This window comes from Thunnus maccoyii, chromosome 9 (genome assembly GCF_910596095.1).
Source record: "Thunnus maccoyii chromosome 9, fThuMac1.1, whole genome shotgun sequence".
Classification (NCBI taxonomy): Eukaryota; Metazoa; Chordata; class Actinopteri; order Scombriformes; family Scombridae; genus Thunnus; species Thunnus maccoyii.
In genome coordinates this window covers 11895276-11909321 of record NC_056541.1, presented here as the reverse complement: position 1 = coordinate 11909321, position 14046 = coordinate 11895276, and the positions used below count along the sequence as shown (strand labels likewise).

Below are 14046 nucleotides of genomic sequence, written 5' to 3'. Positions count from 1 at the left end.
ATGCAGTTTTGTAATGTCAGTTCATGCTGCCCGCATGCATACGTACTGCTTGACCTTTGCTGATGTGACGGAACCACATTGCATAATATGTGCAAGTTATGACATTCATCATATGCCTTTCTTCCTCTCTTGTTTCTACAGCAGATTATCTGAGCACGCTCAGTATGAGTTCCACCTCCCTTGGATCAGACAGTGAGTTGACGGGGCTGGACGGTGTGTTGTGGAGCTCTGCTGTTGAGCTGAGAAGAGGAGACACCAAAGAAACAATGTTAAAGGTTCAACCATTGTAGTTCCCTATGAGCAATGTTTGTTGATGAATAAATATACATTAGTGTTCCCCCTTTAATAACATCATGTTCTGTAGGTGGCAGAGAGTGTCCAGAGTCTGACACAGCTTCTCTACAGTCTGCAGGTGAGAAAAGACACAAATTTCAGTATATGTGGCTGACAGCATGCGTGAATATTTGCCTCCATAAAAGATAGGGTTAGCATTACATTTATCAATCACTGAGATATGACCAGGGTGAATAGGGTTGGTTTATGATAGCTGGTTCCATTTTAGATGCATTAGCCTTTTATATGAATACAAATATGTAATCTTTCCCCCCCAAAAAGTCTTGTGTTTTAGTTCTTTGGGTGCCAGTTTTCGAGTTTAAGTCCTCAAATGTTAATAAGTTATTTCTGACTGAAAATCGCTCAAAGCCAAGTAGATTATATAGAGCATTTGAAATAATTTGGGCTCTATAAGTTGGATCAAATTCATTAAAATACTATTGAAGCCTAACCCTAAATATGGTAATGGTTATGTTATAAGGGCAGTAACTGGAGTGTGATCAGATGTGTCCTCCTCTTGTTTGCAGGCTGCTGTGACCCTCCAGGACAGCTGCTTTGAGGTCCAGAAACTCCGCCTTCAGGATGGAGAAAGACCTCAGCTCAGGACCATCACTTCCCTCCAAAACAACCTGGTATCAGCCACATGGTTTTTATGTCCAAATATTTGTACTACATACAGGCCAGTGTATCAGTATAAATGTTTTTAGGAAGTTAGACTAGAATTCAGTTGCCCCTTTTTTTGAAATACTGAGAGGAGATAAAACCAGTTTCTTTTGTCATACAGGAGCAAGAGAAGCAGAGGAGTGTTGATAAGAAGAAGGAGGAAGTGGAAAAGAAGAGTTTAGAGAGGAAGAAGGAAGAGGTGGATGAGGTGCACAAACTGTATGTGAAGCTGAAACAAGAGCAGCAGCGCTGGGACAAAGAGTGTGTGGCCAGAGAGAAACAACAGGTGAGCCTCATTCTAATGTTCAGAGTTGCATGTACTCTGATTTGTCTCACTCTCTTTTCTTGACTGACTCTCCCTCTCTGGTTCTCATGCCATGGTGGCTTGGGTGCTACACAGAAAAATGTTGTGGTCGTTGTGTTGTGGCACACTAAAGCCTCTCCCATATCTTTCATCTGTGCCAGTTTCTGATTATATCACATCCAAATTAAAGCTGGCACAAGTAAGCATTCAAAAACACCACAGTTGCAGTAAATATGGACGTAAGTAAAAACAGATTTCAGGCACATAAAAAGTGAAGGCTATCACATTTCAACAAAACGTGACCTATGAATTCAACTCCCCATGATCAGATATGTTTTTTAGATTGTAATAGATATCAGTACATGATGTGCAGATGTCATTTTGTGGAGTGTTGTAACATCCTTTTTCCTTTAACCACAGGTGGGTGTTTCTGCCTGAACATAAAGTCCCATTTTTAACTAGTTCATAAACATTTGTGAAATATGCTTTTCTTCTAGTTGAGACATACACACACACTGTATGTTGTGCAGCACCATGTATTCTCATGATTAATAATGTTACAGTAGAAAGTCTGTCAAGAAAAAAAAACTTGTTAGGAGAGTATGGGTTTTCATTGTACAGTTAACATTTTCTTTGCCTCAGTTAGACTAGCGATTAATACACATTGTTTTGATTTAATTATACCAAAGAGTAATCATTAATCAAAAGCAATAATGTAGGCCAAAAGGTATTTTTCTATTAAGGAAGTCAGACAGAGTGGAAAAAGCTAGTCTCTAACATCTTGCAGCCCCAGGACGTGTAGAAATGAAATTGTACCAATTTGCACACTAAAAGGTGATATTTTAGAAAACAGCAAAATTTTGAGCCATCAAACTCAATTTATTATGTTGTCATCACTGTTTGGCTAAGTGCAGGAATATGAAAAATACACATACAAACACTTAAATGGGCAAACACCAAAAGCGGCTCTAACCACAGAAAAAGAAATAAACACTGAACTATATGTATGTATGTGTTGACAGAGTGAACAGGTGAGTTTGCTGGAGCAGCGTGAGCAACAGTGCTTCCTGGAGGCCGAGCGGCTGCGCTGCGAGCGTGAGGAGCTGGAGGCTCAGCTGCTGGAGTATCAGCACAATCTGGACAGACTGAAGGAGGGTCAGAAGAGTGTGGAGAGGGAGAAGGAGAAGATTGAAACCCAGCAGAGGATACTCCAGAGCTGGAGACACAGCCGCCAGAGCAGCCTGCCTGTTACGATACCATTGGATGGATTCAAGGTAAGAGGCAGATGGGGGAGGAGAGACAGGAAGGTGATACAGCAATGAAGAGAGAGAATATAACAGTAGAGAGGGGGGATTGGGAGAGATGGATAGGGATTGACCATTTTAGGGGAATCTGAGAAATTAAGCAATAAAAATCAAGTGGCTGATAATATCGATTACTATTCTTTTTAAACATTTAGATGTGATTGCATCACATTTACTAGTGCTTTTTTTGTTGCTACAGTCAATATTTTCAGGATGTATTGACATTTCCTGTTATTACCTCTGGAAGATTGCCCAAATAAAGTGACATACATGTCAATGGTATCTGCCGCCCATGAATATGCTGCATGATTCTCCAAATACTTTCCGGAAAATAGTTGTATCTTTGGGCGGTTTCAGAAAATGTGGTGGTCATTTGCCTCATCATCCCCACAATCTCTCCAACATGTATGGTCTATTGATATTAGATAGATAGATGTTTTCATTTTACAAGTAATGAAAAAATGAACAAGAAGTAGAAAAAATTGTTTCACACGTCCTCCCATTGTTGACTTCTTGTTTTGCTCATCTGTCCTTGGCGTAGTTTGTGGTAGTTCCCCTACCTTTTGCAATTCCTTGGTTAAGTTTTGAAACTACTGATTTAGATCTACTGGTGTATGCCTGTACTGTTAATTGTATTATTTCAGTAGGTTCCATAATTGCCTCATTTTTCCCAATTTATTTTAAGAAATATTAGCGTAACTGTAAATATTTGAAAAAGTAATGCTTTTTCCAATTGTATTTTTCTCTTGTCTGAAAGCTGTGTAATGTGTTCTTCTCCATTATACAATGAGCAGTAATACCTTTATTCGTCCAGAACTTAACTAACTTTTCAACAGAGCAATAACTATTTCAAATACAGAACAAATTTATCAGCAATTTTGGTTTCCTGCTGGCAAGGCGCAAACCATGAAACACAACATTCCCCATGGGGCAGTTCAAGACACTGCTCATCTCACCTCAATTTTTTGAATTTCCCAGGTGTCCAGCCACAGTCGCTCAGGCAGTCTGGATGGTAACTGTTCAGTGTACAAGAATGAGGCAGCTTTACTTGCCTCCCTCCAGCAGAACCATCTCCACCAGCCCACCAACAACAACCAGCACCAGCTTCTGCTCTCTACACCAAGAAAGAACTGTGACGGGACCCTGCACAGCTCCAGCTACACTGCTAACCTTGGCCTCAGCGCCAGCCTCTACAACAGCCTCAATACCCTGCTGAGTCAAACACATGGCAAACAGCCTCCAGATGGTCTGACATACCCAAACTACAGTAACAACGACTCCGTACGCCCCTACAACAGCAGGGTCACTGCACAGCCACAGAGGACCAACAAGAGTAAGTGTACTTACTGCATATGAAATATAGTACCTAAAAGACCACAATGTGAATGAATTTACTTAGTTTCTTATGTCTCTATCCAGTCCTCCAAAACAACTTTGTCTTGAGAGTCTGTCTTTCTCCTTCTAGCAGACTTCAGTCCACAGTTGGACCGGCGCTCCCTGGGAACCTGGAGGTCAGAGGTCACAGGTCAAAGACTTTACGAGGATGACTACTCCTCCTCTCCCTCTCTTACTCCTCTCCTTCCCCCGCAGGCTTACCTCTCTCTTGAGGGACAGAATGGGGAGGAGGGAGGCGAGGAGAACATTGTTTATCTCTGAGAATTATGAGAGAGAAACAACCAATGCAAGCTGCCTGACATATAACTGGACCAACAATAATATACCTGTTGCTTTTATGTGTTTATGTATGTGTGTGCTTGCATCTATCTAAATGCGATGGATGTAAGTTCATTTTTGAAAACCTGGATAATCAAGTTACGGAATAGTTGCTGGGAGGAAGTGTGCCTTTATCAGTGTCATTTTCCTTCTGCCTGATCAAACCATTTGTGCCTTTTTCCCCAAGCAAGCTCTTTGTAAATCAGCTTTTATACTTGTACTCTCATGTCAGTAGATAAGCATCTATGTAAATCAGTGGGGGGTTTTTTGGTATCTGTTGCACTTGTTTGAAGGCAGAGGTACTTATATGACCCAACCACTGGGACCTAAAGCACCAGGTAATCAAGACAAAAGTATTGATATTATTTCCCTGTGAGCACTTAAAGTAAATGGAAATATTTTAGAGGCCAATTGATGTACAGCATTAACAGCTCTCCTATAGAGTGCTATTATTTCTCTGTGTGAACTTTAATAATATTTATAAGGGATTGTGAGCATTTGAAAGAAATAAAATAGACTGACATTGTATAAATATTAAATATATGTATAGTTTTATGGAAAGGCTACCTATGCACACTATATTGGAAGAGGATCTTATAATTTTTCTCACTTAAGTGCCAAAAATCTATCTTGCTATCTGATACCGTGAGTGATTTCTGTAAAAAAAAAATGGCTGTATGTTTTCTGTTTGTCTCCTTTTCTGACAAGTTGGTAATTTATTGTGTGTAAATTGCTTCATGCACTGTCAACATGAATTATATTTTGTTTGATATGAAGTGTTCTCTTGTAATCTCTGTAATCAGAACTGTGATGTGCCATATATTAATATTGTACTGCATATAAAGATATTGTTGCAAACGTGTGTGTTTTTGGTGTAAAGTACCACAATATAGCATTATCAGTTTGACATTTAGACACCTCACATGATTACGCAATACACTGACAGTTATTGTGGGCAGGCTTATTAACCATTGACTCACAAGATTTTCAGTCAGTGTGTTTTGATCATTTCTCAGGATAGGATGATGAGTTACAGAATATCTTTTTTCAATCTGCTTGGATTGTATCTAATATTTTCTGAGGATCACAGTGGATGCTGTATGGACACTGGTGAGTTTGATTCATTTAAATTCTCTCAGGCCATTTTAATGCTCCTTAAATATGTTTGGTAACTTAACACACATTTTGTTGGGCTGTGTGTCAGTTTGGCAGCCACCAAAACTGAGCATTAGTCCTCTGCAGGCTGTCAATGACAAGCAAAGCCTTATGGTGAGCTGGCTGATAAACCACACTGACTTACTGCATGGCATTTATGAGATCCAGGTCAGCCGCACTGAAAACCACATGATTATTTACAATGTGAGTATTGAAAGTTCATCTGTATGTAGCTGCATCCCAGTGATTTTTTGCTATTATTCAAGCTGCATTAAAATAAATATTACATTTACCCTGGTTGTTCACCTAGAGAAACGTGAGTGTGGCCTCTGCAGATTTATATGAATACACATGGACATGGACCTCTGATCTGCCTCTGGAGTGTGTTGATCACTCAGTTCGGATACGACATTTCTATAATCAGTCTGTCCCAAGCCCCTGGAGCAACTGGGTAACCAACCATGGTGAGATGATGTTATTTTGATCTTTAATTGTTAATGTATGTGCATAAAACTCAACTAAATAAATCACCTGCTTCTGGTGTGCACCGTATCACTGATAAGATCATGATTTCAAACAAGCGCAAGTCTGTTTTCTCAGCAAGAGTGAGGCACCATTCTTTTTCTCTTCCCTTTCACCAATCTCTAGATCAGAGTTTCTCAACTGTTGCAGTGTATTTTGCAGTCACTGCAAATGTTTGCAATATATACAGTACATCCCACTCAAAGCTTGGCAATAATAAACTTAGAAGGCTCACATTTGTGTTATTTATGATTTGTAGTGGCATTATCCGACAATACTTTTCCAGTTAGTGGTTAGGGCCCTAGAAAATACCAGGGATTCCAGTTATTTCTTGCAACACCACCACTTGTTACTGTTGCTGTCCAGATCCTTTTGAGAATGTACTATAACTCTATGACCTTCAGGAGCTGAGGTAAAGGATAAGACCAAGATATTTCCCCTCGAACGGGTGCTGAGGGAGGGCACCAGTGCAATGTTCTGCTGTGTTCCCCGGAGAGGAGTCGACATCACCAGCATGGAATACAAAAAAAAAAAACAGCATCTTATCAGCATTGGAACGAGGGTCAAGGCTATCGCTGTTGACAATTTGACCATCCCAACGTCATTCTATAAAGTTCTGTTGGTCAGTTGCAATGATACAACAGGCAACACAATTCATGCCTGGAATTACATCAGCTGTGAGTTTGAATTATTATTTTTATGGCTTTTGATTAATTTTATCTTCCTACTGAATTTTAATGCATGTGTGTGTTTGCTGTAGTTCCTCCGGAGAAGCCAAGAAACCTCAGCTGTGTGACCTCAGACATGAAAACTATCAATTGCACCTGGGATCCAGGCAGAAAACGAGACCTGTCTGATGGCAACACGCGAACACAGACTCTCCATATAGTGTAAACACATAAATACATTACCAAATATTCAGGATGCACTTATAGCTTCACCACAGAGCATCAGACAGAGACGGGTTTGATGTCAGTGTTTTTATAGCGTGTATGGGAAACATCTGTGACAAAAATCAGCGACAATATACATTGTCTTTTGCATTTTTTCTTCCAGCTGCCTCATTGGCACTACTGTGTCCAAGCTTCAATTTCACTTCTTCACAAATGTTGGTGCTCAGCTTGGCGTCTTCCCAATGTTACTCTACTGCTATGTAGTTTAATAGTTAATAATTCAAATTTACGCCATTGCTTTTCTACAGATTAAAAAGCAGCACAAAATGATTTTTTTTCTTTGATATTTATGAACGTAAACAATGAGGTTTCAAATATGTATAAAAATTAAATTCATTTGGAGCTGCCCCCACGTTCTTCAAAGCAAAGTTTACCACACTCAGCTTGACAACACACTCTAACTAAGCAGGGCCACAGGACAGAAAAGACTTTTGTAACATCAACAGATATCATGTCACCACATTACAATGTTTGTTCTTAATCAAACCCCAAACAAATAGTTGAAATGGTTCTGCTGTTCTCATGAGTCATTTCTCTTTCCCTTCTTTGATGGTGAAAACATAGAAACACTGACCAGGCTCCCATCAGCTGTGAGGAGTCATCCTGTAAATTCCCAGCTGTCCCACAACTGGAAGAATACAACATCAGTTTGGTGGTGAGGGATCAGCTGGGAGAAGAGACAGCAAACTACAGTTTCAACTTCTTTGACAGAGGTCAGAGGTCACGCAAACATCTAAACTCCATATGGAATATGCAGCTGTTGCTGTACACTCTCAGTAGCGTTTTTAAAGCCTTAAAGACTCAAAAACCACACTTGTGTAACGACAGTTTATATACACAGTGTGGTGAAATTAGTGCTGGGGTCTACATCGTGTTGTTGATTTTAAACGCACTACCACTTGAAGATTTAATTTTAGCAAGTGTATGGATTTCATGTGTGTATTGTCATCAGTTTTTCCTGTAGTGGAGTGGGACAGAGTGAGCCCTGGGGTGACAGACACCACTGTATCCTGGATCGTGCAGGGAAACCTGAGTCAACTAGACCTCCTTTGTCAGGTCACCACAGACCCTGGCAGCATCAACTTTGTGAGTTTAATGTAGTGTAACAATACAACAATAATGTAATATTTATAAAGCATGATCAGAAGTTTTAATGCTTGGTTTTCCTTTTTGTCTGTATGTTTGTCACAGCTGACCTCTGGCAATGTGAGTGTAAAACTGGAACATCTGATTCCCAACACCCACTACTCTACTAGGGTATGCTGCTCTGTCAATGGCAGACTCTGGGGAGACTGGACACAACCCATATTCTTTACAACCTGTAAGTACATGACGTATACAGAATGTGGTCGAGTTCAGTCCAAATCCAACTTCAATGGAGTTTGAGTCAAGACTGTGTTCAAATATTTCAGGTCAAGATCAAAATAGACAATAAATTATCCTTCAGCATTCATGAACCCAGGATTTCAATTATACATGAGATCCAACTTTGCCATCACAATGACAAGGAAAGTCCCTCCCCCCCAAATTCCCTTTTCTTTCTTTATACTGTGTATACTTCATTTTAAGACGAGAAGAAGCAGTTGACAAAACAAAGTCCTACACATCACAAAGTTAGTCCAAAGCCAGACTATAAACTATTGGTCGTACTACAGTGTTAGTATATACAATGAGTATACTGTGTAAAGGAACTGAGTGATCTGTTGATGAATGAATAATCTTCATGTGCTTCCCTCAGATCCGTTGGTGACTTTGGATTTATGGAGGAGAATAAAGCAGTTGTCCTACCTACACAGTCGTCAAGTTACTCTATTGTGGACTCCGGTGAGGCTCATCTACTTTTCTCCAGATGCGTTACTGTATTTTGGCACAAATATTGGCGTGGTAGCACCCAAACTCTTTACTTTGAGAATTTATGCCACCACAGTATGAACTTTTACCACCTCTCTTGACCCCATTTATTCTCAGCATATTGTTGGCACAGCAGCCACGGTAAACATCCAAGGCTACACAATTCAGTGGTTGCAGGAAGGCCAAAATAGGACTGAGTGGAAAGACAGCAGACAGACCCAAGCAGAGGTCTCCATCGGTCCAGAGCAGTGTGACTTCACTGTGCAAGCTGTCCTGCACACAGACTCCTCCATACCTGCTCACATCACCATCCCACAGAGGGAGGACAGTGGTGAGCAACTCATGTGGAGACAGCTGAGATTTTTCTCAAGTTCAACACCTCTAAAATATATAGAGCTTGCTTGCTTTCCGGAAGATGTCATTTCCTCCAACACTTTTTGCGTGTGTCTTCACTCCTATAAAAAAATGTAGTGAACAATTAGATGATGGTGGTGATACTGAGCTTGTTTTTCTGAAGTTAGAAAGAAAAAAAGATATGTATTTTACAACAAATTGTGAGAGAAAGAAATTTAGTGAAACTGAAAGAGTACTCAGTGTTGCTAGAGGTTTGCACTCTGCAAGTTGCATCCTTGCAAGTGGTTGCAACATTTGTAGATTCAGCGGTCCAACTGCATTTTAAATATTCTGTCTTTGTCAGCTTTAGTCTGTCCCACTTCATCCAGGAGCTTTACATGATTAATTATAAAGTGGTTGAAATTTGTGTCTCTGAATAGAAAGCCTCTCAGTAGAGAAGCAGTTCAGCAGTGGCTCAGCTTCTGGTTTCAATCTGTCCTGGGAGGAACAGGACACTGCTACCTGTGGCTATACTGTGGAGTGGTGCATTCTGGGAGGTGCGGTACCTTGTACTCTGACATGGGTGACGATACCAGAGGGAAACACCACATTGTTCCTACCTGCTCGTAAGATTATGTTTTGTTTGTTTTCCTTCAGTAGTCACTGTAAAGGCAACATTCAAGACAGGTTGTCTTGCTTTGGCATTTATTGTCACTTTATTATTTTGCAGGAAATTTTACAGCAGGTTGTAGGTATAAATTTAATATCTATGGATGCACACAAAATGGACACAGACTACTGGAGATACAGACTGGATACTCACAGGAACTTGGTGAGTGCTATTACTGACTTTACTGGCAATGTGTGTGTTGTATTTATATTTAAAATCTGACGACCATATCTCTTCATGAAAGTGCCCTAGCATTTTTTTGGTCTCATAGGCACGTAGTAGAGTGGTTTAACGTATGAAAGGACAGTGAGATATACGACAGGAGAAATAAGGTCTGAAGCAACCCTTTTAATAACGTGTGACAGCTAAAGTGTTGACACACTGAATATCATCATTTTAGGTTCTAATGAAGACATCCTCTAGATGTTATCTCAAAGAACATATTCTTTCCTGTTTGTCAGATAAGTAGACAGGAGTAACTAAACAAGCAGAGACAAGAAAGAAATGGATGTTATATCCTAATCAGCTCAAGTCTATGAACACAAGGATTCATTTTGTAGAGAAAACAAATCAGTGAGAAATTTAAAAACAAACACAGTAACCGCTGTCTATCAGATGCATGTGTTTGCATCATATACTGACATCAGTACAACAGTGTAGGCGTTAGATAAAAAAAGTCTCTAAAGACTCACTTCAGTCGGGGAAGTTGCATTGCTGCTGGTTGCCTATTACTTTCATTTTGAATATCTTCCTTCCTCAAAACCACCTCCCTTTCCCTCAGAATCTGTACAGTCCCCGAGTCTGGTTGAACCTGTTCAGAGTACTTCCTCATCCGTGACACTGGAATGGCGTTACAATGAGGATGATCCGGCTCATCCGGCATTCATCACTGGTTACCTGGTTACAGTGCAGGAAGTAGGGTCTGATAGGCCGCCGCGTCATTTGACAAGTGGGTACAAAGCATCATGTGCAGTGTTAATATGTCTTATTTCATCATCTATACTTCAGTTACAATGTGTTCTTAATGTGTTAAAATGCACATATACAAAATGATTTAAATAACTTTAATAGATGTGGACTTTTGCAATGCAACAGATAAACATTATCCACATGGCTAGAGTCACAGTTGAGTTAGGATGTTGTTCAGCAACAAAACCAAGATTTGTAATCTTGTGTGCATCTAAATGTGTTCAACGTGTCAGTTGAGGAACCTCAGAGGAAGTCTGTGACAGTAGAGGGTCTGCAGCAGAGCCATGAGTACGCCTTTTCTGTGAGTGCCCTGACTAAGGAGGGGCCTGGACAAGCAACCCACATCACCGTCAGGACCAGAGCCGACTGTGAGCTCCAGAACATCCAGTGCAATCACACAGTTACAACTAAAGCACAACAATACAGCTGTATGGATTCATTTTGGGGTGTTAGAATCTTGACAAAAAGTTTTAAAATTCAATTTTGTGTTTATTGTTCTCTTTAGATTCTGCTCACTTGGCCAAGATACTGACTCCCATCTTGCTTCTGCTGGGCTGCACAGTCCTTCTGTGGCCTCAAAGGAGAATGTGAGTAACCTAATCCTTAAATCTTCACTTAAACACTCATTCTACCGAAGAATACCTGGAGTCTTTCTCTTCCCTCTTTTTTTTTGCCCTGCTTCTTTTCCAGGCTGATAAAAGGGCTGAAGGAGATATTTGTTTATCCTGCTGGTATGCGCATCAAAATCCCTGAGTTAGGCAGCTTCCTTGATCAGGTATGGACAAACCATTGAATTAATATAATCTTGCACAGAAGAGGAAACAACTTGTACGTGCTAAAACATAAGAGATGTCTATTACACTTTTGTTGGTTGTTATTTTTCAATATTTTTATAGAAATTTTAAAAAAAAAAAGCAATCTATAGCTCAAACCTCCTGCCTCCACTGTGGTTTCAAAAAGTGGCTCATGAGCTAAATTACATCATGTTTTTGTTCTCCATAATTTGATCATGTCACTCACATTACTCATCACACAGTCAGTAACTGAATTTCATTTTTAGCAAACTTACTGGAAGTTGCAGAAAGCAACTCATCTATTATCTTTCAAAATAATAATAAAAAATCTGATTAGTTTTTATTTTCAGTCTTACTCTCTGTTGGTCATGATTTTACATTTTACACACCACCTCCATAGTAGAGGTTTTTGAAACACAGGCTCTGGCAAGTAAAGTGTCACTCGGTGCAAGGAACATAAGGCCCCTACAAAAAAAGAAAAAATTTAATTTTTCATTCAATCATTTTAATTTAACATAAATAAGTTAAAACCCTTATTATTACTGAAAGTAAAAACAGAAAGTCATCCCCTGGAAATCCTTGTAGCTGTTGCAGCACACTGCATACAAGATCCACCTCTGGGTCAACTTGTCGGCAACTCTTCCACACATGCACACACTCACACACACACACACACACGCACACAAGTGTTTACGTTAGGCTAATCTTATTTGTAATTATTTGCCTTAAGTTACAATACACATACAAAGTACATTCTTATCCCATCTGCATCTGCATGTTTGTGCAGACTGGTGAGTGGCTGCAGACGCAGAGGGTGGAGGAGTGCATCAGCTGTGACATTGAGATCCTAAATATCAGACCTCCGCTGAATCAAACAACCACTCTGAGAGATCCTGAGCTCCTGAACACACCGTCCTCTGTTTTCCAATCCTCGCCTTCGTCCTTGTCACCTTCATGTGAGCCGCTCCATTCAGACTACTGTCCACAGTCAGCTACAGTGTTCTGGGACACACAGACCCTTCAGGAAATCACATATATTGCAAACAAGACTTACTTTCACACCATGAAGGAGGATTTGTCTGAGCCGCAACAAGATGAATCCAGTGAAATCACCAGCTTTGAACCCTCTGAGTGTCTGCAGGAATCATGTTGTGTAATATATGGTTACATCTCCAATGAAACTTTATAAGTAAAATGTCCAAGTCGAAGCTGAACATTTTTGAAATTTATATGTACAGTATGTTCATATTTTTCATTTCTTCATTTCAAGAGTGCCAGTGCTGTAAATAGATGCTTTGTTCATCAGACATAATGTGAGTCTGCTCATTTTTAATGTAAAGGAGTTAATGTTTTTGAATTCATGCCACATTTTAACATATGCAATTTGTGATTTGATTATGTCTTAGTTTGGAAAACAGACATCATGATAACACTGTATGTGAGCACAAAAAAACAAAGAAGGTAATCTAAATAGCATTTTAAACAACCCTGCTGCAGTATAGTTCAAAAATGAATCTGCTGACACTGTCATAAGTGAAGTATATATAGCAGCAAGAAAGCAACTGACTAAAAAGATTTTGGTAAACTAAGAAGGAACTAGAGATGTTATCTACAGGATGCAACCCGTCACATTGATAAGGCAGTTGAACGTTTTATCAGGCAGCGTGAGAAGACAGTAACATGAAGAAAGGTGTGCATACTATCTGGACTTTTACAGTATACTTATTACTTGCTGGTATTATCAAAACAAATTTACACATAAAAATGTGTTAACACAAAAAACATATCAAAATTGATAGGATTTAGTATGTATAGGTTACATTAGGGATAGAAACATCTTACATATTCATGCAATAGTTCAAAGCAAATAGACAAAGTAAAATGAGAGGAGGTGCTTATAGTTTACAGGAAGATGTTTGGAGACTTTGAATTCAGCTTTCTGTGGTTTCTCCATAAATGACTAATGGGTGAGAGGTTTTTACGGTTAAAAGGCTCTGACTCAGATATTAGAACATACAGGAAACTCACACTTAAAGTCCCTGTACCTGTCAGAACAAATCACACATTTGACATTAGCAGAAATCTACAAGTCTTCTGCAGTCACAAATCCCATTTTCCTGCAAATATGCAGCTCATGATAAGACATTTGTTTTGCTTGTAATGTCATTCGATATAAATGTGTATCTGGTGTGCTTTTACATTGTGTTTTCATGACATATTCTTCTACAGGAGATGGTCATTTTACCTTGTCATAGACTGTGCGTTTAGTAAGATGGTGTCTACTTTGTGTATAAATGTGTTGAATTCTGAAGAGCCAGAATAAATCAGATTTTTGAAGGTCAGATTATTTTTTCATCTGTTCAAGGGCATCTGAAGAACTGAGCGAGTTGTGTAATAGTTCTTAAAGTGCAACATCATCAAGAAAAACACAGAACCAGTTTTCGCGGCAAATATCTGTTACCTCAATTACAATATGTTACTC

General features: G+C 39.5%; 2 protein-coding genes across 6 annotated transcripts in view; both read left to right on the top strand.

Moving 5' to 3' along the window:
• The window catches only part of LOC121904038 (rho guanine nucleotide exchange factor 28-like), a 40954-nt gene extending 35779 nt beyond the window's left edge, over positions 1-5175 (top strand). For 4 of the 5 annotated variants that reach the window (XM_042421532.1, XM_042421534.1, XM_042421533.1 and 1 more), the window contains 7 exons: positions 142-275; positions 365-412; positions 861-965; positions 1118-1282; positions 2323-2574; positions 3583-3937; positions 4070-5175. In XM_042421532.1, coding sequence (XP_042277466.1) covers positions 142-275; positions 365-412; positions 861-965; positions 1118-1282; positions 2323-2574; positions 3583-3937; positions 4070-4260 — 1250 coding nt within the window. In that variant the 3' untranslated portion in view covers positions 4261-5175. The remainder of the gene's footprint in view (positions 1-141; positions 276-364; positions 413-860; positions 966-1117; positions 1283-2322; positions 2575-3582; positions 3938-4069) is intronic. The other variant, XM_042421535.1, reaches the window with a different exon arrangement.
• A 146-nt stretch (positions 5176-5321) lies between these two features.
• On the top strand, positions 5322-13906 carry osmr (oncostatin M receptor). The gene is made up of 17 exons (XM_042420246.1): positions 5322-5427; positions 5522-5676; positions 5783-5936; positions 6399-6671; positions 6755-6884; positions 7512-7660; positions 7900-8033; positions 8139-8268; positions 8686-8771; positions 8916-9129; positions 9572-9757; positions 9862-9963; positions 10583-10750; positions 11004-11138; positions 11276-11357; positions 11461-11545; positions 12352-13906. The coding sequence occupies exons 1-17, from the start codon at positions 5340-5342 to the stop codon at positions 12751-12753; spliced, it is 2673 nt and encodes an 890-aa protein (XP_042276180.1). The 5' UTR covers positions 5322-5339; the 3' UTR covers positions 12754-13906.
• The last annotated feature ends 140 nt before the right edge of the window (positions 13907-14046 follow it).